A 20,740-nucleotide genomic window follows, 5' to 3' on the forward strand; every position below is an offset into this window, starting at 1 on the left:
TTTGACTCAAGAGCCCAGCTGAAAAGATGGCGCCAAGGCCGGTCTTTCTCTCGTTTCTTCAGAGTATCGCATTTCGCCAAATTCTGTCTGCGCTTCCGTCTGGAAATCTTGTCTTCAGAGAAATTCTGGGATTAAGCAACCAGTGGCGTTGAGCAAAAAAACGTCGCTCCACGGGAACCTACACTGCAATCCCTGCGACTTACACAGCTCGGCACAGTGCGTTCAGTGATTGACATTGACAGGCCCCAAAAGCTTAGCCATGCGATTCGGGCTCGGCAAGAAGTCAGCGGGCGCCAAGGCGGCCGTCGACGAACCAGATCCTACGACGGCTCAGCACGAGAAACCGTCTGGCCACGACGACATCGCCGTGGCCGCAGAGCAAACCCAGAGCAAGGGGCAAAATGACATGTCCAAGACGGTGTCGAGAGCGTCGACGACCCATGAGTACCCGCAGGGACTCCGTCTCGGGCTGCTCATGCTGTCGGTTTTCATGAGCATGTTCTTGGTTGCTCTGGACAGACTGATTATTTCAACGGTATGTATCCTATCATCCAACAGAAAACCTCGTGAGGTCTACATGATTTTCCCCCCTGGTCTTCATGTTGCACTTCATGGGCCACACTCGCTGACGACGCAACTACAGGCTATTCCTCAGATCACAGATGACTTCAAGTCGCTGCAGGACGTCGGCTGGTATGGAAGCGCATACCTGCTGACAACCTGTGCCTTCCAGCTGATGTTCGGAAAACTCTACTCCTTCTTCTCGATCAAGGCCGTCTTCCTGGCGACCGTCGTCATCTTTGAAATCGGATCCGCCATCTGCGGTGCTGCCCCGAGCTCGAACGTTTTCATCGTTGGACGGGCCATCTCTGGAGTTGGTGCCGCCGGTATATTCTCCGGTGCTGTAAGTCAACTGAATCCTCAATGCTATCTTTCCCTTCTGATTAGTTCATACTAACACGGGCTCAGATCATCATCATCGTCTATGCCGTCCCACTCCACAAGCGACCGTTGTTCCAGGGACTCTTTGGAGCCGTGTTCGGTCTGGCATCCGTCGTGGGTCCGCTGGTTGGAGGTGCCTTCACGTCGAACGTGACGTGGCGATGGTGTTTCTACATCAACCTTCCCATCGGTGGCGTGGCACTTGTTGTCATCGGCTTCCTGCTCCAGATACCCGACAGAGAAGAGACTAAACTGCCTCTGATGGCGAAGCTAGCACAGCTCGACGCGGTTGGTACGACACTGTTGATTCCCGGCGTGGTTTGCCTCCTGCTGGCTCTTCAGTGGGGAGGGCTGGACTATGCTTGGAGCAATGGCCGCATCATCGCCCTGCTGACCCTCGGCGGCGTGCTTCTCCTGGCATTCTGTGCCGTCCAAGTCTTGATGCCGAAAACCGCGACCATCCCACCCCGTATCCTCAAGCAGCGCAGTATCCTCGCTGGTTTCTGGGCCACCGTCTGTATCGGATCCCAGATGATGATCTTTGTTTACTTTTTGCCCATCTGGTTCCAGGCCATCAAGGAGGTGTCTGCCGTCGACTCTGGTATCCGCCTGCTTCCCTTGACCCTGTCAATGGTTGTGGCGTCCATGATGACAGGCATTCTAACTTCCAAAATTGGCTACTACACACCGTTCTTGCTTGCTGGCACGTGCCTGTTGGCGATCGGTGCCGGACTCCTGACCACTCTGCAGACCGATACCGAGCAACCCAAGTGGCTCGGATATCAAGTCATCTACGGATTTGGAATGGGCCTGTCATTCCAGGCGCCTAACCTGGCTGCTCAGACTGTGCTGCCCAACAGGGATGTCCCGATTGGATCGTCGCTCATGTTCTTCAGCCAGCTGCTTGGAGGCGCCATCTTCATCTCGGTGGGCGAGAACGTCCTCAACACGCAACTTGTCGAGAGGCTCAGCAGCCTGCCCAACTTCAACATTGGCCTCGTGATCAACAACGGGGCCACGACGCTAAGCAGTTCGGTTCCTCCGGAGCTGCTGGGCGCCGTCCTTTCGGCATACAACGAGTCGTTGCGGAAGGTGTTCCAGATCGGCTTGATCATGTGCTGCCTGACCATCCTGGGTTCGATCGCCATGGAATGGAGGAGCGTCAAGGAGAAGAAGCCCACCAAGGTGGCCGATGCCGAGAAAGGAAAGACGGACACAGACGCTGGCGCAAAGTCGGACGCAGAGACGACGATTGAGACGGATGGGACGCTGAGGGAGACCGCAGCCGCCGCTGAGCCGGTGCCCGTTCAGACGAATAAGGAGACTGCGTGAGATGTTGTACATTTTTTCCTTTCCTGTGAACTGAAGATACCCAACATACATGGCTATGTATTATGTACTGGAAGGCAGATCTCGCGGTAGACACTCTCGGAGGTGTATGATAGTGATAGGCGAGATGATTGGTCAGGCGTTTGGGGGGGGGAATCTCAACTGCATATATCGGTTCAGGGATGAAAGACAATAGAGTTTCACGCACCACTCAAATATAGGAGAATAATCGTGCTTTCCGGAGGTTTTTCTCTTTTATTTTTTATAAAGATCTAGACATGCCGCGATTGTGTATATCTCCGGTCCTAGAAGAATGCCGCTATTTTCTAGACCATCTCTTAACTCGCATTATTTGAGGTCTCGAATTCAACTTTGTAAGCTTCACCAGAATATACAAAAGCGACGGTGAAGCTTCTGTTTAAGATGATAGTTGAGTGATCACCGAGGCAGGAGGAAACATCGATTAACTCTAATCATGTCGACTCGAGTACGGGGTATTCGAGTAGGCTGACGAACTCGGCATTCCTCGCAGCAGCATCGGAAGTAGCCATACCAGCGGGGTATGATAAAAATAACAGCAAGGCAAGCCAGTTGTTGGTCAGCATTGTACTTTTCAAACATTCATACAAATACTAGCTGTGGTTTCTCTGCCAACTGGCTTTCAATCCATAACCAATCAACCATTTACAAACTACGCATGTTGAAAATTGCCAGCCTATCGGAGTAATCGCCGAAGCCGCCGAATAAACGGTGGTATGATACCGGTATCAAATTGTCGAGCAACAGATAACTGAATACTGCAAGGGCGAACCGGGCAGGACGGACGGAGGGTAGCTAAGTCCGATCCAGGACGCCCCGAACTCGGCTGCTTCGGCTAGTATGACGTTCTGTCGTCATAACGGCGGGGGTTCCATGCAAATCGGCCAGAGTCTCGACAGACTTCACACCGGATTGTGTCTGATCTCATATATTCGTGGCCTCTAAAGGCTTTGGTGAGCGGGAGTTCACTGCAATATGGCTACAGATGGCATTGCGAGTTATTTGATCATTACCGGTATCACACGTCCGACGAAGCGCCATGTCACCTCCATGTCAAGTCACGGGAAGAAAGATCATGAACTGAATTATCATTATCATTTATGCGTCAAGCTAGCATTGTGCCCGGAAAGACGGGACTGCAGCCTAGGGAGTTGACTCCATGCATCTTCTTACTCGTATATCATTACTACGACTACGTAAAATCATTCACGTCATTGCGACAGCGCTTGGAAAATAGCGGTGACGAAATCCGAGACCGATGCGACCAGCTACACAAGTCAGTAACTGAGCCCGTAAAGAGAGGGCGTCACCCTTCAATTGAGGTATATGGAAACTTACCGGTGTGGCGTCTCCTATCAACTCCGTAGTTTGCGAGACGAATGTTGCCGACAACAGATCTTCAGCATTGGCGAGAAGCGTCAGAAGCGTCTTCACCGATTCTGGTGTGATCAGTGGGGTGATCTCATCCACGATGCCCTGGACGTCGATACTGCCCAAAGCATTCAAGAGCGGCTTTACAGCGTTCACGAGTCCAGCCAGATCGATCTGGCCAAGTGCAGAAAGAAGTGGCGAAAGCTGCTTCAATAAGCCAGAGAGATCGGCCTGGCTAAGGGCTGCTACCAAGGGTGTCGCGCCACCAATGAGTGTTTGAGTTTCGTTGACGAATTGGCTGGTGAGAAGGTCTTCAGCATTGTCAACAAGTCCAACGATGCCCTTGACCGAGTCGGGTGTAAGCAGTGGCGCAATCGCGTCGAACAGGCCCTTGAGGTCAATTTCACCCAGTTCGTTCAGAAGAGGGCTGACTTGCTTGATCAGGGTGGCGAAGTCAACCTGGCTCAAAGCACTCAAGATAGGTTCGATTTGATCAATGAGACTCGAAAGATCGACCTTGCCAAGCGCAGTCAAGATAGGCTGCAGCTGGTTGATCAAGCCCACCAAGTCGATCTTGCCAAGTGCAGCAAGGATAGGTGACAGTTGGTCGATTAGACTCTTCAAGTCGATGGAGCCGAGAGCTGAGATCAAAGGCACAGCTCCAGAGATCAAAGTCTTGGTCTCGTCAACGAAATCGCTCGTCAGGAGGCTCTCAGCATTGCCTAGTAGCCCAACAATTCCCTTAACGGCGTCAGGAGTCAACAGCGGCTGGATAGAGTCAAAGAGACCTTGAAGGTCGATCTTGCTCAGGCTGTTGAGCAGTGGTGTGACTTGATCAAGCAAGCCCTTCAGATCAATGTCGCCGAGACTGGAAAGTAGTGGCCCGGCCCCTGCGATGAGGGACTTTGTCTGATCAACGAAGTCAGATGTCAGGAGATTCTCAGCATTTCCAAGAAGTCCTTCGATGCCCTTGATGGAATCTGCCGTCAGCAACGGGCTGATCGCATCAAACAAGCTCTTGAGATCCAGCTGGCTGATCTCGTTCAATATTGGTGTAACTTGGTCTATCAGTCCCTTCAAGTCAAGGCTGCCAAGGCTAGAAAGTAATGGCGCAGCTCCTGCGATCAGAGACTTTGTCTGGTCCACGAAGTCCGAGGTCAAGAGGTCCTCAGCGTTTCCGAGAAGTCCCACGATACCTTGGACTGAGCTAGGCGACAAGAGAGGAGCCAGAGCATCAAGTATGCCTTGCAGATCAATCTTGCCCAGACTATCGATCAAAGGTTGTGCACTTGAGAGGAGCGACTTCAGTGCCGAGACCGTGTCAGTACTCAAGAGATCCTCGGCATTGTTGAGCAGACCAACAATTCCTTGCACAGAATCTGGCGTAAGAAGTGGAGAGAGGGCATCTAGGATGCCCTGAAGGTCGATCTTGCCCAGGCTGTCGATCAGAGGCTGTGCGCTTGAAAGTATTGTTTTCAGCGAGGTGACGGTGTCTGCTGTCAAGAGATCCTCTGCGTTACCTAAGAGGCCGACGATGCCCTGAACCGAGTCTGGAGTCAGAAGAGGCGATAAGGCGTCTAAGATACCTTGGAGGTCGATCTTGCCCAGACTATCGATCAGAGGCTGTGCGCTGGCGAGTATTGTCTTTAATGAAGAGACAGTGTCTGCTGTCAGGAGATCCTCCGCGTTGCCCAAGAGGCCAACGATGCCCTGGACCGAGTCCGGAGTAAGCAAGGGTGCTAACGCATCCAGGATGCCTTGAAGGTCGATCTTGCCCAAACTGTCGATGAGCGGCTGTGCACTGGCGAGTATTGTTTTCAATGAAGAGACAGTGTCTGCTGTCAGAAGATCCTCTGCATTGCCCAACAGACCAACAAGGCCTTGGATGGAGTCTGCCGTGAGGAGAGGAGACAATGCATCCAGAACGCCCTTGAGGTCAATGCCGCTTAGCGAGTCAAGCAACGGCGAGACGTCGCCAATGAGCGCCTGCGTCTCATTCACAAACGAGGGCGTCAACAAAGCTGCGCCATTTGTGAGTAGGCTTTGGATGTTTGCAAGGTTGTCAGCCGTCAGCAGAGTCAAGGCGACCTTGACTAGGCCGGCGATGTCGACATCCTTGAGCTCATTGATGATGCTCTCCAGATCCAATGAACCGAGCAAATCAATAAGCGGCTGGGTCTTGGTGAGAATATCCCGGGTGATGGCCGGGATTGGAGGCTGAAGAAGTTGCGACAGGTACACCATGGCATCATGCAGCGCCTGTAGGAACTCGTCGCTCAGCAATTGCTGAAGCGCCGAGAGATATCCTGAGATGTCACCCAGCTGAGTGACCAGTTTGGTGAGACTACCCAGAATATCACCGAGATCACCGGCTCCTCCCAGCAGGTCTCCAAGATCTATGCCACTCGTGCTGGAGCTGGACCCTGAACTTGAGCCTGAATCTGATCCCGAGTCATTTTGTCGTGGGTATAGAGGTTTGAGGATAGCCCTTCGCTGCTTCTCTTGACTTTGTTCTCTGAGCAGAGCATTGAGCTCCGTCAGCGCTTCAGTGAGCTCTGACCGAGGCACCAATGCAAGATTGTGCTTTGCGAGATATGCCTCGAGCTCGAGCTCGGGGACGGAGGCTGTCCTGGGCGCATCATTGGCAAAGAGGCCGAGCGGCAGAGACGCTGCCACGAGAAGCTTGGAGAACAACATGATGATCGATGAACCCAGTTAATGGGTAAAAGGCTCTCAAGATATTGCTCCCTTTTGAGACCACCTTGAAACCCCGATCCAGCCAAAAAGATCGAGAGCGGATGAAGAAGCACGGCAGACTCGCGCGGCTGGGGAAGGCTCAGAATATGGGCACCTCACGCCATTGCCATCACGCGTCTTCTGCCTATGAGGATCGTACATCGTGGTCAATGACCACTGAGAATAGCCTCGGAGCACATGCCAACTGCAGCGACAATGTTTCCGTATTCAAGTTGATCCTATCCATCTTCGGTAAGTTGCGTGGTGACTGCACGGATACACCGCAAGCGCATGCGGGCCCCTGCCCTGGCAGGTCCAGGTCTTTCCCCGGATTCCTTGTCAGTCGGCCCACTCGAGATGCCATACGACTGGGGCCCCCAAGTGATCGGCGGGATCCAATACAACCTACCAAGCTTACACATATTGCGGAAACATAAAATTGAGAAGAGCCGAGTGGGTCGGTCTCGAGGCTGAAAGGTGCCAACCCTACCACTTGATGCCTCTCGCAACCTAATCGCCTCTGGGCGACGAGGTGGGCAACTGGGCCACATCGTGATGCTTCTTACCCTCGCATCGTGATCTTCACTTTGGGAACAGCGGGGGACCCCCTCTTGGACAAGTTGCCGAGGTAGGGTTGCCATGAGATTTGCGCCGTGGTGCCTGGTGGTATAGGATCAGCTCCGAGAAGATGCTTGTGGTGCGCAAACTCCTCACCTCCTAGTCGATCATGTTAGCCGACTTGTTCTGTTGTTCTTCATCTCTCGTGAGTGATTAGCTTGCGTACGCACAGCCTCGTCCCTTTGCTCGTGTGTATACTAGAGCGACTTAGACAGGGCAGACCCAGCCAGACCCAGTCACCGCCAATTGCCTCCTTGCCGATTGGATGTCTCCTGGACCATTGACCGAAAGAGGAAGTCTAGAGTGTGCTCGGATTTCCTTTCGGATGAATGGCCTCGAGTCTAAAGCCACCATGACATCAGGTCGACCAGAAAGTAATCAATATTGCACGGGCTGGTCTGGCCATCCCCGCAACTGGGAATCAAGCTCATTGGGCCGTCTTGGCTGGTGGGTCCGGGGTCAAGTGAAGCGGAGCCACTTAGCTGGCGGGAATTTCGACGCCTGACCAGGATCCTTGCCAATATTGAAAATGTGATGTGCATTGACTAGGACTAAATCTGACAAGAAGAAAATGACGAGCGCCTCTAAAGTGCGGGGAGAAGAGCCAAGATAGCTGATGACAGTGGGGTAGCTCGATGAGCCGAGCTTGATTGCAAACATGGGTGAGATCTGCTGTTATCACCGTTGTTCACATGCGATCACTCGAAAGTGATGGACATGAGCAGGGAGGGCTGTCGCTATGTTGGGACTCCGGCGACGGCGCAGATGGCCTTGCGCGGTGACGGCCCACTCGTGAGCACCCTGTCTTCTGTCCGGGTCTGTTGTTGTTCTCTTTGAACGCTCTGCGATCACCCACTTCGTCTGCTGCATGTCATCTTTCCGACTATCGTGGTGTCACCGAAGGAGAGGATATCATGGCATCGGCCTTTCAGGACAACTCTCACTATGAGCCCAGCAGCCCCCGGACTTCTGTCCATGGCGGCAGAGGAGATGCGGTTCAAGACGGCCAGGCCGATGAAGGTGTCAGGGACTCGTCCTCGGGCGACCATGTTCGAGAGAAGGCGCCTCCCCCAGTGCCTCTGACCAAAAAGCAGAAAGTCAAGCGTCACTGTGGGCGGTTCAAGTGGTGGTACCTGGCAGGATTCATCATTTTCAATGCCATATTCCTCCCTATTTTGTGAGTGGACTAGGATAATAAGAGAGTAGCTTTATGCACGTAAGGTTCTAACTAAAGTTTAGATTCTTGGTTATCTTACCAGCCATTGTGCAGCGTATAGTTGACGATCAGTCAATGCCAGTGAAGGGAGGCGCCTTCGTTGCTAATTCGCCCACGGAGCTCACCGTTTCTCTGGAGACATCACTCAATACACCGTTACCGGCAAGGATAGACCCGTTGACACTGTTCTTATACAACAAGGGCACTCCCGAGTTTTCTCCTTTCCTCAACCTTACACTGCCAGAGCAGTATCTCAAAGGGGATACGCCGATCATTGTCACGAACCAGACCGTTACTATTACCAATGACACGGAACTCATCAGCTGGTTTGACAATGTCTTCAACCTGCCGCAAGTAGACTTGTCCGTTCGTGGCGACTCGACTGTCCATCTTGGTGCCCTCCACTCTAATGCACATATCGACAAGACTATCAGTGTACAGTCGCTCAATCAGCTCAATGGCTTTGGGATCATCGATCTGCGATTGGTTATGCCGCCTGATGAGAATGGAAATAATATTAAGGGAACGCTGAATCTGCCAAACTGGGGCTCGCTGACCCTTGGCCTCGGTAACATTTCGCTTAACTTGATGTCCGGCGATGTCAGGCTTGGCCTCCTCACCGTCTACGACGTCGTGATTCCTCCTGGAAATAACACGAGGAGCTTCGACGGCCAGCTTTATCTCAACGAACTGGCGCAAAATTTTGGCGAGATCCTCGCTAGCCAAGCCGACGCCCTGAACGATGGCAAGATTCAGATCGACGCGACCGGGAACGCTACCATGGTCAACGGCCAGCACATCCCCTTCGTCGAGGCCATCCTCAATAAGAAACGTGTGACCTCGTACGTACCGGTCACAAAGCTGTTGAGTGATGTTGTCAATAGCATCGCTGGATCCGACGGTGACGCTTCCCTGGTGGATATCCTCGGCGAGGTGTTTGGTAATACCACTCTCATTGACCAGATCGCAAACCGCTTTAACAAGAACGGCACTGTTGCGACTACCAAGTTCAAGAGATCGGCACCGCTTGGAAAACAGGGTGGCGCTGCAGGCTTGAATCTACTCAAGTTGGGTATGAAGATGGCACTGGCGAAGTTTTAAGCGGCCGGAGAGTTTTCCGGTAGGGAAGCTCAATAGCTGCGAAACTTAACTTATTATTACTATGACGAGACACGAAGTAATTCTAATGACTAGTAAGCTGCCCCAGAGGCAGTATCATCATTGAATTGAGAAATACGCCAGTTCTGACCAATTATCTGAGTAGCCGACATCCGAGTGTTGCCCGATATGTTACTGCGTCCAAGTTACAATATGTTATGCCTTGACTTACACCCCGGCATACATGTTCGTGCTATATGCTCTACATTTTCCATGCGCCAATGTCCAAGTTCTCTCCTAACGAATACAGTCATATCCCATAATTCCATCGAACGAATAGAAACCCAACAAGTCGTAGCACTCACTCCAACCATCTACTTGTGGCGCGGTGCGTCGTAATACTAGAGCCGCAAAACTCTAAACCACTTTGACTTTCTGCTCCATTCAGTAGACTACCAAACAACCCTATACTGCAAGTGACTAAACTGCCGCGGAGCGACCAGACAATTTGGTGAATCTTCTACGTATGTTCTTCAGTATACTATAAAGGATTTCGCATTGCACTAAATCATATTTATTCTTCTTACCCCCGTCTCCCCTATCCCTCCCAACCTTCCCACCGTCCCCTATTCTCCGCCAACCACGCCTTCCAATCGCGCATCCCGGGATACCACGTCCTGCATTCCTGCACGCTGCCGCCGTACCCCTCCCTTTCGAACCAGGCGAACATGTCGCCCACCGTGTCGCGCTTGACCCACTTGACCGCGCTGCCGACGAGGCACGGCGCCATGGGCATCCTGGGCTTGTCCGAGCTCCCGGCGCCGCCGCCCAGGACGTCGCGGAACACGATGTCCGCCTCAGCCTGCGTCAGCTCGTCGCCGACGAGCGTCAGCGCCTCGTTGCGGTAGCGCGCGTCCCCGGGGAACGCGAGGCTCTGGGCGGCGAACCAGCCGATGTCGGCCGTGGCGACGAACTGCAGCTTCTTCTCGCGGCCCATCTGCGCCCACATGCGGGCGAAGCCGCGGCCGTGTAGGTCGCCGCCCAGGTTCTCGAAGAAGGTCACGGGGCGCAGGATCGTGTAGGTCATGCCGCAGGCCTCGGCCCGGGCCCGGAGATGCCGCTCGATCTCGTACTTGGCACGGAAGTTGCGCACGTCGGTGGGGTTGGCGTCGGACCTGGCAGGCCCGCCACGGTCTCCAGACGAATAGACAAAGTGTCGGACGCCGTGCCGGGCGGCGGCGTCGACCAGGGCCTTGCCCTGCGCCTCCTCGGCGTCTGAGTTGACCTGCACGCTGTAGACGGCCCAGACTGGCTCGCCGGCCGCGACGAAGATGGCGGCCGGATCTGAGAGATCGCCGGCGATCACGCGGATGCTGGGAGAGAGGGAGCCGAGCTTCTGGGCTGCGGGCGACGAGGGCGACCGGGTTACAGCGATTATGCCCATACCTGCCGAGTCTCGGTGCTGCTCCAGGAGTGCAGTTATGACAGCCCGGCCCTGTTGGCCCGTTGCGCCAGTTATAAGAACGGTTTTCTTAGAAGAGGATACCATTGTATTGATCTTAGATGTTTAGCAAGGTTGGGCAAATTTTTAGGAGTTATAGGTGGTCAGGATATAAAGGCAAGATGGGTTGCAGCATATATACTTTTGAATGTCATGATGCCCATGATACAGAGTATCCTTCTCACATATATATAGAATACCTTGTTACTATAACCTATCGGTCTAACAACGGTGAACCCGTGGCACGATCAAATGCGAGCCCAAGAATGCCGCGGAGGAACATATCAGCCGTCCGCGCAGGATCATCGCAAACTACGTTGTTCAGAGCTGCACCATTGGTTGACACATGGTCGGGTTGATATCTGACCTGACAAATGCGAAGAGCAACGCATCGCAAACGAACCTCTCCCCATGGCGTCGCTTTTGGCAGTTGACTAGCCAGGCGCTAATGCCATCCTGCCTGGAGGAATTCAGCACCGGTTCGCATTCGGTAGGCAGGCTATTAGGCCAGTTAAGCAAAAAGTATAGACTAGCCCGATCTGGCCCAGAATAAGTTCAGTTAGATGCAATGTTACGGTTGAAGGGGGACGTACTGCATACTAAGAAGTCCGAAATGAGTAATGGAAATCTCATTTGGACCATGTAGTAGAGGGGAATCGATATTTTCCATTGCTTATAATATGGACTACATAGGTTGAGCACAAAGGTCAAAGCCGTGACCTGTTCCCAGTATCTAGTCATGCTGTAACCCCCAAGTCGCGGTAGAAAGCCTCACTGCTTGGTTTCCGCCCAAGGAACTGTTCCAGAGTTGTCATTTCGTCCTGGCTGCCTCCACGCTCCAGGACCGTGTGGCGGTACCGGCGTCCCTCCTTTCCATCCATGGGGTTGGTTTTGAAGATGCTGTAGAACATGTCGGTGCTGTACACAAGACTCGAGAGATAACCGTAGTAGCCAGCGTCATAACCACCGATGAGGTGGCCGAAGGTGGCTTGGCCATTACCCCAAGTGCTGGGCTCACCCAATGCCTCAGGGCCATCTAACCCAGCGATCTCACTTCTCAGCTCATTGTAGAGCTTGCTGAAATCCATCTTCTCCAGCTCCTCGTGACTCTCCGGGGTGTGGACTGTCATGTCAAAAATACCAAAGTGAAGCTGCCTTAGATTGAAGAGAGCATCGTTTACATGCTTGGTGGCGATTTGCTTCTTAATCAAATCATCCGGGATAGGCTCACCCGTCTCATAGTGTTTCGACAGAGCCTTCAGTTGGCTGGGGGTCCAGCACCAGTTCTCCAACATCTGAGACGGAGCCTCAACAAAGTCACGGACAGTGCTTGTGCCGTGGAAGCGGCTATATTTGCAGCGACCAGCCAAGTCGTGGATACCGTGGCCAAGTTCGTGGAATAACGTCACAACTTCGTCGTGCTTCAGCAAGGAGGGTTTGGTTGGAGTGGGTTTCGAGAAGTTGCAGACGAGCGCAGTGGCGGGGTAGCGACGAGATCCGTCGGGCTGCAAAAAGCCGGGCTGGAGGTTGAAGTTGGCAGCATGGCCATACTTGCCCTGGCGGGGGTGGAGGTCCAGGTAGAGATAGCCAACGAAGCCATCACCCTCCGAGCTGTCATCCCAGACAGAGAAAATGATGACATCCTCGTGCCAGGCAATATCCTCTGCTTTCCCAGTGGGTGATATCTTTGCACGCTCGGCTGCGTCGAGCTCGACAAAGACAAGTCCGAAGAGCTCCTCGAAGATCTTGAGCATTCCGCGCACGGTGTTCTGCAGGGGAAAATACTCGGCAATCTTGGTCTCATCGATGCTGTACTCCTGCTCGACCATCATACGGTCGTAGAAGCGGTGATCCCACAGGTAGTATTTATCATCGGTTTCCACGCCGCGAGATTCCTCGTCCTTCTTCTTCAGGGCGAGCAAGTGCTCCTTTTCCTTGACTCCGCCAGGGGCTAGGCGCTTTCGCAGGTCGGCCAAAAAGGTGTTAACGGTCGCGGGTTCTTTGGACATCTTGTCCTCGATGCGGAGGGTAGCATGGTTGGGATAGCCTAGCATGCGCGCAGCCTCGTCCCTCAGCAAGATAGCCTCCCGGAACAGTGGGATGTTCTCGTTCAGCTTGTTCTCGTTCGCAATGAACACCTTCTTCCTTGTCTCGGAATTTTGGGCAAACTTGAGCGTCGGAAACAAGTCTGGGTACTTGAAGCTCAATTTGACCTTGCCGTCATTCTCGCCGGACCCTTTCTCGAGATTGTCGACCACGTCTTCGGGGACACCCACCAGTTCTTCCTTGGTGAACCAGAGACCGCTGTCCTCCTCGTTCAGATTCTTCTGAAACTCAATGCCGATCTGACTCAGTCTTGTCTTGATCTCCTTGAAGCGGTCTCTCTGAGGGCCTTTAGGAAGGCCCAGGCCGTTCTTGATGTAGTTCTTCCGCTCCTTGTCTAGCAATCGCAGGCTCTCGGGGTCGAGGTCGGGCTCCTGCTCTTTCTGGCGCTTGGCAACAGCATCCACGAGTTGGAACACATCCTCTCGCATGTTGCACTCGATACCGAACTCATCCATGATCGTCTCGGCCTCGGTCGAGGCATTGCGGAGGTCGGCGTTGCTCGATACGTATTGGTAGAAGCCCAGAATGCGGCCCGAGAGACCAGACTGGTCCTCATCCTCGGTCATGGGCTTCAGGACGGAAGCGAATGAGGCTTTCTCGACGGAGACATCGGCTACTATCTTGTCAAGCAGGCTTCGCGTGGAGTCGCACAAATCCTTGGCGTCCTTGACGATGGAATCCTTGGTGCCTAGTCACACGTAACGTCAACAGATGCAAACCTTTTGGTGCTGCGCGTAGCTTCATATCAACCGAGGGGACACGATTCTTGTCTGGACTTGGAGGAACATGAAGAACAACCATGCAAGCTTCAGATGAAGCCACGCGTGCGCGGAGTCTCCTCCGTAGACACTACGGAACTTACCAGTGAAGGTTGGCGGGGCCTGGGGCGGAGTCCTATACTTGTCGGGAGCCATGATGGCAGATACGATAGACCGAGTCTGGGGCGAAGTGTTCCTCAGCAGGCCGGTCGTCGTCGGCCTGAGGCGAAGGTGGGATAGGTAGGACGTCAGACGTGGGAGAGCTCTGGAGGGCGCCAGATTGATGGCGAGGAGGAGGACGAGGAGAGAGAGGATGAAGAAGAGGAGGGTCCGTCGGCCTCTTATTGGCGAAGCCAGGATCCCCAGGGAATAGAAGTAGCGGAAGCGGGAGGGATGGAGAGTGCTATGGCATGCGACCTGGACGGGTGTGTCTTCAGTCTGTTACATGCGTGGTCCTTTGGCGACCCTGTGGTGTGAGGCGGGGCTAATGCACGGGGAGCGAGGCGAAACGAGTCCCAAGCAGAAGGGACGGCACGACAGCAAACGCGGGGTAACGAAGCAGGCAAAGCAAGAAGACGCCTGAACCAATTGAGCAGGTGCCTGGGTTGGCAACAAGATGCAGGCTGGTGAATGGGCGGGATCGTGGGTGGCAGTCCAGTCGTTGAGAGTGTACAGATTGGCAGGTTATTGGTAGCTTGGGTAGGCAAAGTCACACTGACAGCATCGAACGAGGACACACGCCAGCAACTGCTCTTCCCTTTCGGCACGTAAAGAAAGCTCCAAGCTCCCAGTCAGTACCTACCCAGGTACTAGGTTCAGTAGGTAGCTCGGCGGGCTCGGTCGCTACCCACAGAAGGACCCTGGTACCCTTGCATGGAAGCTGATCATGAGGCTGCGGGGCACGCGTTTGCCTTGCCTACTGTGTAGCTGTGGTGCCCCAGACAGCGGGACGAGTGCGCCTGGGAAAGCAACTGTACGCCCACCTGGGCATTGGATTGCAGTCACAGGCGCCGCAGCTGTTGGGAATCGACAAACTTGCACATGTACGCAGTCAGGGCTGCACATCAAACAAATGTGCTCAACTGCCAGCGAGACCATTGATTGATGATTGGCAACAAGATGTCAAACACAGACACATGGCGCACTCTGTTGATTTGATGAAAACAAGATGTGGCTCCACGCAGCTACGTAATTTGTTGATCTTTCAGAAGACATGTTCCAAGCGCGCATACGAAGTAGGTCAACTAGATACTGAGTTATTTGGCTTGGCCATTGGCGATAATTCATGTTGACGCCCGAACCCGGCTGTTGCTATGCATCTGCCAGAGACCCGGGTAACTACTGCTTCTGGCTGATACCATAGTATTCTCGGCGCACCGCCTGCCCATCAGCATATATCCATGCTTTCATGACTGCAGGTAGTTGTGGCCCGCCAGATGCCACTTTTCACGCACGGTCGGTCTGGTCTGTCCTGCACAGAGGTACCTTAAGAGGGTATATGAACACTTTGGTGCTTGTTGCGCGGCAAGGCTTCGCAGCCGCACGATCGTGTACCTAGGTACTTAGTCTTATTCTTTTACGAGTACAGCCAAACCCTTCGCTAGCCAGATTCATACACATGTCCCATCAATCAATAACAAACGCCATGTCGTTTCATGCAAAATCCTCAACGCCGGATGATGTCTGGCCGTGCGGTGGCAGCACCATCTCGTCGAAATTGTTTATGATCCCCAACGCAACGCCACGCCCGCCTCACAAGGTGCGCGTGTCTAGTTGGCCAGAATGGTTCGGACGAGATCTGAGACCGTGTCAGTTCGGAAAAGAAACGATAACCGCCGGGTGTCGTTCAGGGGACCTACCAGTATAATTGACTTGTCCCGAGCTCGTGTCGACAGACTTTAGCAGCTCGTCGACCTCCTCATCCGTCATCTTCTCGCCGAGGTTCGTCAGGATATACTTGAGCTGGCCGACGCCGATGAAGCCCGTCATGTCCTTGTCGAAGACTTGAAATCCGCGGCAGTACTCATCAGGCTCGCCGGGGTCGCGGAACCCGCCAGGTCGGTTCAGAACACGAGAAAACGTCTCAAAGTCAACTGCAGGTTGCAAATTCCCATTAGCATATGTTGCATCCTAGAGGGACTTTCACAGGCCTGAATCCAGCAGAAGCGTGGAGCTGTGCACCTCCGGCTGAGGGGTTGGGCCGCCAGAGGCGATAGTAAACATAAAACTGGGAACTCACAATCACCGCCAATGTTCTTCTCCAGGTCCCGAATCTCGGACAGAGTCGGGTTCTGGCCACAGGCGCGCAGGAGGTCGCCGAGGCTGTCGAGGGCGACACGGCCGTTGCCTCGCTTGTCGAACAAGGAGAAAGCCTCCTTGTAGTTGGTAGAAGCCTGAGACTCGTAATTAGCTGCCATTGCGGACGCTTGTTGTGCGAAAAGTCGCAGATCCGGCGTGTTGCAAATGTCTCCGCGGAAGAGGGGAACGATGGAGTAGAAGATGGGCGCTGCTTGGGGTGTTGTGCGACGATGGATGATGTGTGTAGCAGTTGCGAGAACTGAGGAAGTGCGAAGTCGGTCATGGGCAAGAAGGTCAAATGTTGAACTCCTGATCGGCTGCACCACCGAGTCTGTAGAACCGGCAACCAACTGGCGCTGCCACCTAGGCCAAGATTCGCAGCGTCTACTGGCTGCATGTCTGCTGTCGTCGGCGCGCTAAAAGCAGGGATTTGGGGGCTTTCGGGGTGCTCTTTTCTTGGAGATCCCGAGGGGGGGCTGCCGCCCGTGTTGTTTACAGGCACTGGGCGCGCGGGGGGCACTGGAGAGCGACAAACTTTCAGCTAGGAGACAAGTGAGACTCACCATTGTGCGTGGAAGGTTCTGGGAGGCTGCTGGGACAGGTTCTGAGGCCTGGCAGACGAGTATCAGAGGTCGCTGGGGATGTTTTCTGGAGGAGAGATGGCTTTGAAACAGTTTATGAAAGGTGTTTTGGGCTGACCGACCTTTTCCCCTAATCAGCCCGCGTTGAATGCCAGTCCCCTGGTCTGTGCCTTTCATGCGCCCAGTTCGCGGGCGGTGGGGTCGCCTATTGACGGGGCAACGAAGAGTAGCTCGGCCAGCAAGGGGGCAATTTGGCCAAACACTCGTCAGTCAATGCGGCCTCCCTCAGCTCCCGATGCGATGCATTGAAACGCGGAGATCCCGGTGCACTGTCAGGAAAACTCCAAACCAGATCTCGGGGCTTCGTACGTCATATGCAATCTGTGTTTCAATCAACAAACAGCCATCAATCGCACCCTATGGCGCTAGCTTGAAATGTGGGTTTTGGGCCGCGAGTGTCACGGTAGATTAATAACAACAGACTGGGTCCTGGTTCCCCAGAGAGTGCTCTTGTTGGACGTCAATAGTCCTATACTTACGTAGATACATATCCAATCGTCTATAGAGATGGGCACGTGACAGACTCATCGCCTTCTGGCCATCAGCAGGTAGGTCCCCCAATCCGACACAACATCGGCCTCTTTCCACCTGTCGCCCATCGCTTTCCATTCAGGCACAGCATCTAGCATGCGATCCCACATAACATCAACGACGTCGCCATCTCCTCCCTCGGCTCTGCTTTTCTTCTCCGGGAAGGCTTCCCTCCAATTGGAGAAGCAGCTAAAGGTGCGGCTATAAGCCTCTACCTCGCCGAGCTTCATTTTCTTGGTCTGCCACGCGACCTCCTCCGGGTGCCCCGTCTCCCAGGGTTCGTGCTCGAGCCTCTCGATGCTGTTCCAGTCGGCCTCTGGTGGGACGACGGTCCGGAGCAGATCCCGCAGAATGCTGCGTCCTGGCTGCTCCCAGTACTTGCCCATACCCTCAAACCCCGGGGCGACCTCTCCAAAGCCGTAGACGAAGTGCTCCATGATCTCCGTGGCTTTCTCGTATCCGAGCAGAACATTGTCCTTGTACCCCCAGAATGCCATTGTGCCGCCCGGCTTCACGACCCGGGCGAGGTTGGGCCAGACTTTTCCATAATCAAACCAGTGTGCGGCCTGTCCGGCGACGGCCATGTCTATAGACGCGTCAGGCACGAACGCTAGGTCCTCTGCAGACCCTTGGCGGAATGTGATGTTGGACTCTATGGTCATTGCCTTTGCCTGGCTGATCATTCCAGCTGAAGGGTCAATTGCTGTGATGGACTTGAAATGCGGGCTCAAGTCCCGCGAAATGAGACCGTGGCCGCATCCTAGGTCCAGCAGTGTCCCCGATGGCGTGGGCAGTTGATGGTATTTCAGCACTGTCCTAAACAGGACCGGCGGGTATGTAGGACGGAAGGCCGCATAAGACTTGGCTGAGAATGAGGAGCGCCTGAATATGTGTTAGTGTGAGGTGTGCAACAGATTTAGTCGTTAACTCACGCAAATGTGGACATGTCGATGGCTACCACATCTGGTATAACAAATGTAGCGATGGCGGGTGCTATCAAGGGTCGTATTAGGTAGGTGGTACGCGACTATATATGGCTCGTCGCATGGTAATTAGCCTCGTACATAATACGGCGACCGAAACCGAGCCGAGAGAAGCCCAGTTGCGCTCATGGCCGGCCGGCCACCCACCAGCCCCACCATGTGACATCGCCCGCTCAAGCGGAAGTAACAGTGGGATGAGTCGGTCTCAGCACCGCATTGCGTGATGTCAATATTGCAGCATACAAAATTACCCCAAATGTCAACTTTCTCCCTCTAAGTAGAGTCCCGTTCACACCTCATGCTCCAACGTGTATTCAAAATGTCTACCGAAGCCAACGCCCGCGCATTCTTCTCGTCGCCCTACTTTGCCGTTGTAGGTGCCAGCTCAAACCCCGCCAAATTCGGCCACAAGAGTGAGTCTCACCAGCCAGATGCCTCCACCCATTCTCGACCAGGCTTCATTTCTACGACTGCCACGCTAACTCAACTCACAGTCTTTGCCTGGTATACTTACCACTCCTTGCCGGCAACACCCATCAACCCGGGCTCAGCCACTATCTCAGTAGACACCCAGGCCTACGACACCAAGCCAGCGCTCTCGGCGCTGCCACACCCCAAGGAGACGTCCGTGTCCATCATCACGCCGCCGCCGGCTACACTCCAGGTCCTCAAGGAGGCAAAGGAGCTTGGCATCCCTGCCGTTTGGCTCCAGCCGGGTACCTTTGACGATGCCGTCCTAAAGTTCGCCAGAGGTAAGGCCGAGGATGGCGGGTACGGCGGCGAGGTCGTAGCTGGAGATGGAGGCAGGGGTCATGAGGGCTGGTGTGTACTGGTGGACGGGGAGAAGGCTTTGAAAGCTGTTGGCAAGTTGTAGGCAGTCAGCCATGAATTCAGGGCAGGGTATTGCTGTTATAGACACTTTGATTAATCTCCAGCAGCGGTTTAGCCGACGTAGAACGAAAGAAACCCAAGCTCCTTAGGTGCGATTGTCTCATACACATTCACCGGCATCACTATAACATGATTGTGATCTGATACTCGTCTTGCTGGCAAAAAGATCGCTGACCATGGTATATCCCGGTGTGGTGTATACAGCTATGGCAAAAGCAATGGTGGAGAAGCTGGGAATCGAACCCAGAACCTTTTCCATGCTTGCGCATGCTAAGGAAACGTCATACCACTAGACCACATCCCCTGATATTCAGCTGATGATAACCGATTAGTCATCTTGCTGTGGATGATGGCAGGTTGTTAGTGTATAAGTCGTAAATTCATGTGCTGCTGGGGCAAAATTTTCAAGCCTATCTCTTTCACTCAGGGGTAATAAGTAGATTGGACCGGTAGTGGAAAAAGGTAGGTGACGATGCGCAACAAGTGGGCGCTAGGTTGGCAAACTTCAGTGGCCCGTTACGCACTAACACGGGAGTCGGACTAAAAAAATTTGAAAGGAAAAAAAGGCGTTCTTACTTGGAATGTAATGCAAAAGATATTGCTCAGCCACAGGATTGAACTGAGGACCTTCGCATAAACTTGATATTTCCAATAACGGAGATATTAGTACGACGCTCTAACCAACTGAGCTAGCCGAGCAATTGGTTGATTGGTTGCTGGAAATGGTGCGTATTGAGCATCTTGACTCGAGAGTGGAGTATACGAAAAGTTTTCATCAGCATGCCACACTACTGCGGGAAGCATGCCCCGACCACCACTAATGATAGAGCCATATAGTCTGAAGCCTAAACCAGGGGCAAATAACGTCAAGTTTTCTGCATAATCACTGTGCAATTGGATACAGGGGGAAATGCAATGGTTTCTGTACTAAACGACCGAAGATCCAACTCCATCCAGTGTCTAGCATGCCAATCTCATACCAGAACTCCAAAAACGAATAGCCAAAGCCGGGGTTTCATATTCTCTCTGAGGAGACGCCAGCACTTTACTCTTGTGTGTCTGCATCCCTGCAATGAACTTTTTAGACCTTGCAGTTGTGAGGCGGGCCGGAGTTGTCATCCTTTGACTTGCTGCCGATAGCGCAGAAAGTGAGGTCGGCCGCGTAGTAGACACGCATGGGCCCGGGGTTGTTGCCGTCTTTGCCCTTGTCGTAGTCGTATCTGACTCCGTTGTTGAGGACTGGCAACTCCCAGACCTCCTTTCCAGTGCAGCCAGACGCGAAGCTCATGACCTTTCCTTTGTTGTCGAATTTCTTGGGATACCCGCTCTTGCCTGACTTCGTCTTGGCCTCGCGGAAGTAGCCAATGGCCTTGTCTTGGGGTACCTTGCCGATCAAAGCTCCATCGTTTTTGTCACCCTTCTTGCATGTATAAATCTTTGCACAGTTTAGCCAGATGGCAAGGAAAAGGGAGAACTAACTCCTACCTGGCCAGCGCGGGCCTCAAGGGAGTCGGCCTCAATAGGCTCTGCGATGGGGCTGGCTACGGCAGCTGTGGCTGCCAGCAGGGTAAACAAGTAGCTTGCGTTGACCATTTTGTCAGAGAATGGGTGGCGAGGTCTGATGATGAGGTTCCAAGTAGAGAAGTGCGAGAAGATGTAGCTTTCTGCCAAGGACTTTCCAG

The 20,740-nt window shown here is 53.6% G+C and overlaps 9 protein-coding genes across 9 annotated transcripts; 3 read left to right on the top strand and 6 right to left on the bottom strand.

The window, feature by feature from the left end:
* Nucleotides 1-259: 259 nt before the first annotated feature.
* JN550_005037 (uncharacterized protein) lies at nucleotides 260-2,274 on the top strand (the record flags this gene model as incomplete). Its single annotated transcript, XM_049316620.1, has 3 exons — nucleotides 260-535; nucleotides 644-904; nucleotides 970-2,274. 3 exons carry the CDS (start codon nucleotides 260-262, stop codon nucleotides 2,272-2,274), a joined length of 1,842 nt encoding a protein of 613 aa, XP_049172838.1.
* A 1,247-nt stretch (nucleotides 2,275-3,521) lies between these two features.
* Nucleotides 3,522-6,378, bottom strand: JN550_005038 (uncharacterized protein; the record flags this gene model as incomplete). The annotated part of the gene is made up of 2 exons (XM_049316621.1): nucleotides 3,522-3,578; nucleotides 3,649-6,378. 2 exons carry the CDS (start codon nucleotides 6,376-6,378, stop codon nucleotides 3,522-3,524), a joined length of 2,787 nt encoding a protein of 928 aa, XP_049172839.1.
* Nucleotides 6,379-7,949: 1,571 nt separating this feature from the next.
* JN550_005039 (uncharacterized protein) lies at nucleotides 7,950-9,352 on the top strand (the record flags this gene model as incomplete). The annotated part of the gene is made up of 2 exons (XM_049316622.1): nucleotides 7,950-8,212; nucleotides 8,275-9,352. The coding sequence occupies 2 exons, from the start codon at nucleotides 7,950-7,952 to the stop codon at nucleotides 9,350-9,352; spliced, it is 1,341 nt and encodes a 446-aa protein (XP_049172840.1).
* A 595-nt stretch (nucleotides 9,353-9,947) lies between these two features.
* Nucleotides 9,948-10,898, bottom strand: JN550_005040 (uncharacterized protein; the record flags this gene model as incomplete). The annotated part of the gene is made up of 1 exon (XM_049316623.1): nucleotides 9,948-10,898. One exon carries the CDS (start codon nucleotides 10,896-10,898, stop codon nucleotides 9,948-9,950), a length of 951 nt encoding a protein of 316 aa, XP_049172841.1.
* Nucleotides 10,899-11,587: 689 nt separating this feature from the next.
* On the bottom strand, nucleotides 11,588-13,870 carry JN550_005041 (uncharacterized protein; the record flags this gene model as incomplete). The annotated part of the gene is made up of 2 exons (XM_049316624.1): nucleotides 11,588-13,644; nucleotides 13,819-13,870. 2 exons carry the CDS (start codon nucleotides 13,868-13,870, stop codon nucleotides 11,588-11,590), a joined length of 2,109 nt encoding a protein of 702 aa, XP_049172842.1.
* Nucleotides 13,871-15,483: 1,613 nt separating this feature from the next.
* On the bottom strand, nucleotides 15,484-16,578 carry JN550_005042 (uncharacterized protein; the record flags this gene model as incomplete). Its single annotated transcript, XM_049316625.1, has 4 exons — nucleotides 15,484-15,512; nucleotides 15,574-15,807; nucleotides 15,954-16,428; nucleotides 16,576-16,578. 4 exons carry the CDS (start codon nucleotides 16,576-16,578, stop codon nucleotides 15,484-15,486), a joined length of 741 nt encoding a protein of 246 aa, XP_049172843.1.
* A 599-nt stretch (nucleotides 16,579-17,177) lies between these two features.
* On the bottom strand, nucleotides 17,178-18,130 carry JN550_005043 (uncharacterized protein; the record flags this gene model as incomplete). Its single annotated transcript, XM_049316626.1, has 2 exons — nucleotides 17,178-18,066; nucleotides 18,117-18,130. The coding sequence occupies 2 exons, from the start codon at nucleotides 18,128-18,130 to the stop codon at nucleotides 17,178-17,180; spliced, it is 903 nt and encodes a 300-aa protein (XP_049172844.1).
* Nucleotides 18,131-18,486: 356 nt separating this feature from the next.
* On the top strand, nucleotides 18,487-19,041 carry JN550_005044 (uncharacterized protein; the record flags this gene model as incomplete). The annotated part of the gene is made up of 2 exons (XM_049316628.1): nucleotides 18,487-18,580; nucleotides 18,662-19,041. 2 exons carry the CDS (start codon nucleotides 18,487-18,489, stop codon nucleotides 19,039-19,041), a joined length of 474 nt encoding a protein of 157 aa, XP_049172845.1.
* Nucleotides 19,042-20,139: 1,098 nt separating this feature from the next.
* JN550_005045 (uncharacterized protein) lies at nucleotides 20,140-20,651 on the bottom strand (the record flags this gene model as incomplete). Its single annotated transcript, XM_049316629.1, has 2 exons — nucleotides 20,140-20,493; nucleotides 20,544-20,651. The coding sequence occupies 2 exons, from the start codon at nucleotides 20,649-20,651 to the stop codon at nucleotides 20,140-20,142; spliced, it is 462 nt and encodes a 153-aa protein (XP_049172846.1).
* Nucleotides 20,652-20,740: the final 89 nt, after the last annotated feature.

The sequence above is a fragment of the Neoarthrinium moseri genome, assembly GCF_022829205.1.
Source record: "Neoarthrinium moseri strain CBS 164.80 chromosome Unknown scaffold15_Wmoseri_CBS_16480, whole genome shotgun sequence".
Taxonomy (NCBI): Eukaryota; Fungi; Ascomycota; class Sordariomycetes; order Amphisphaeriales; family Apiosporaceae; genus Neoarthrinium; species Neoarthrinium moseri.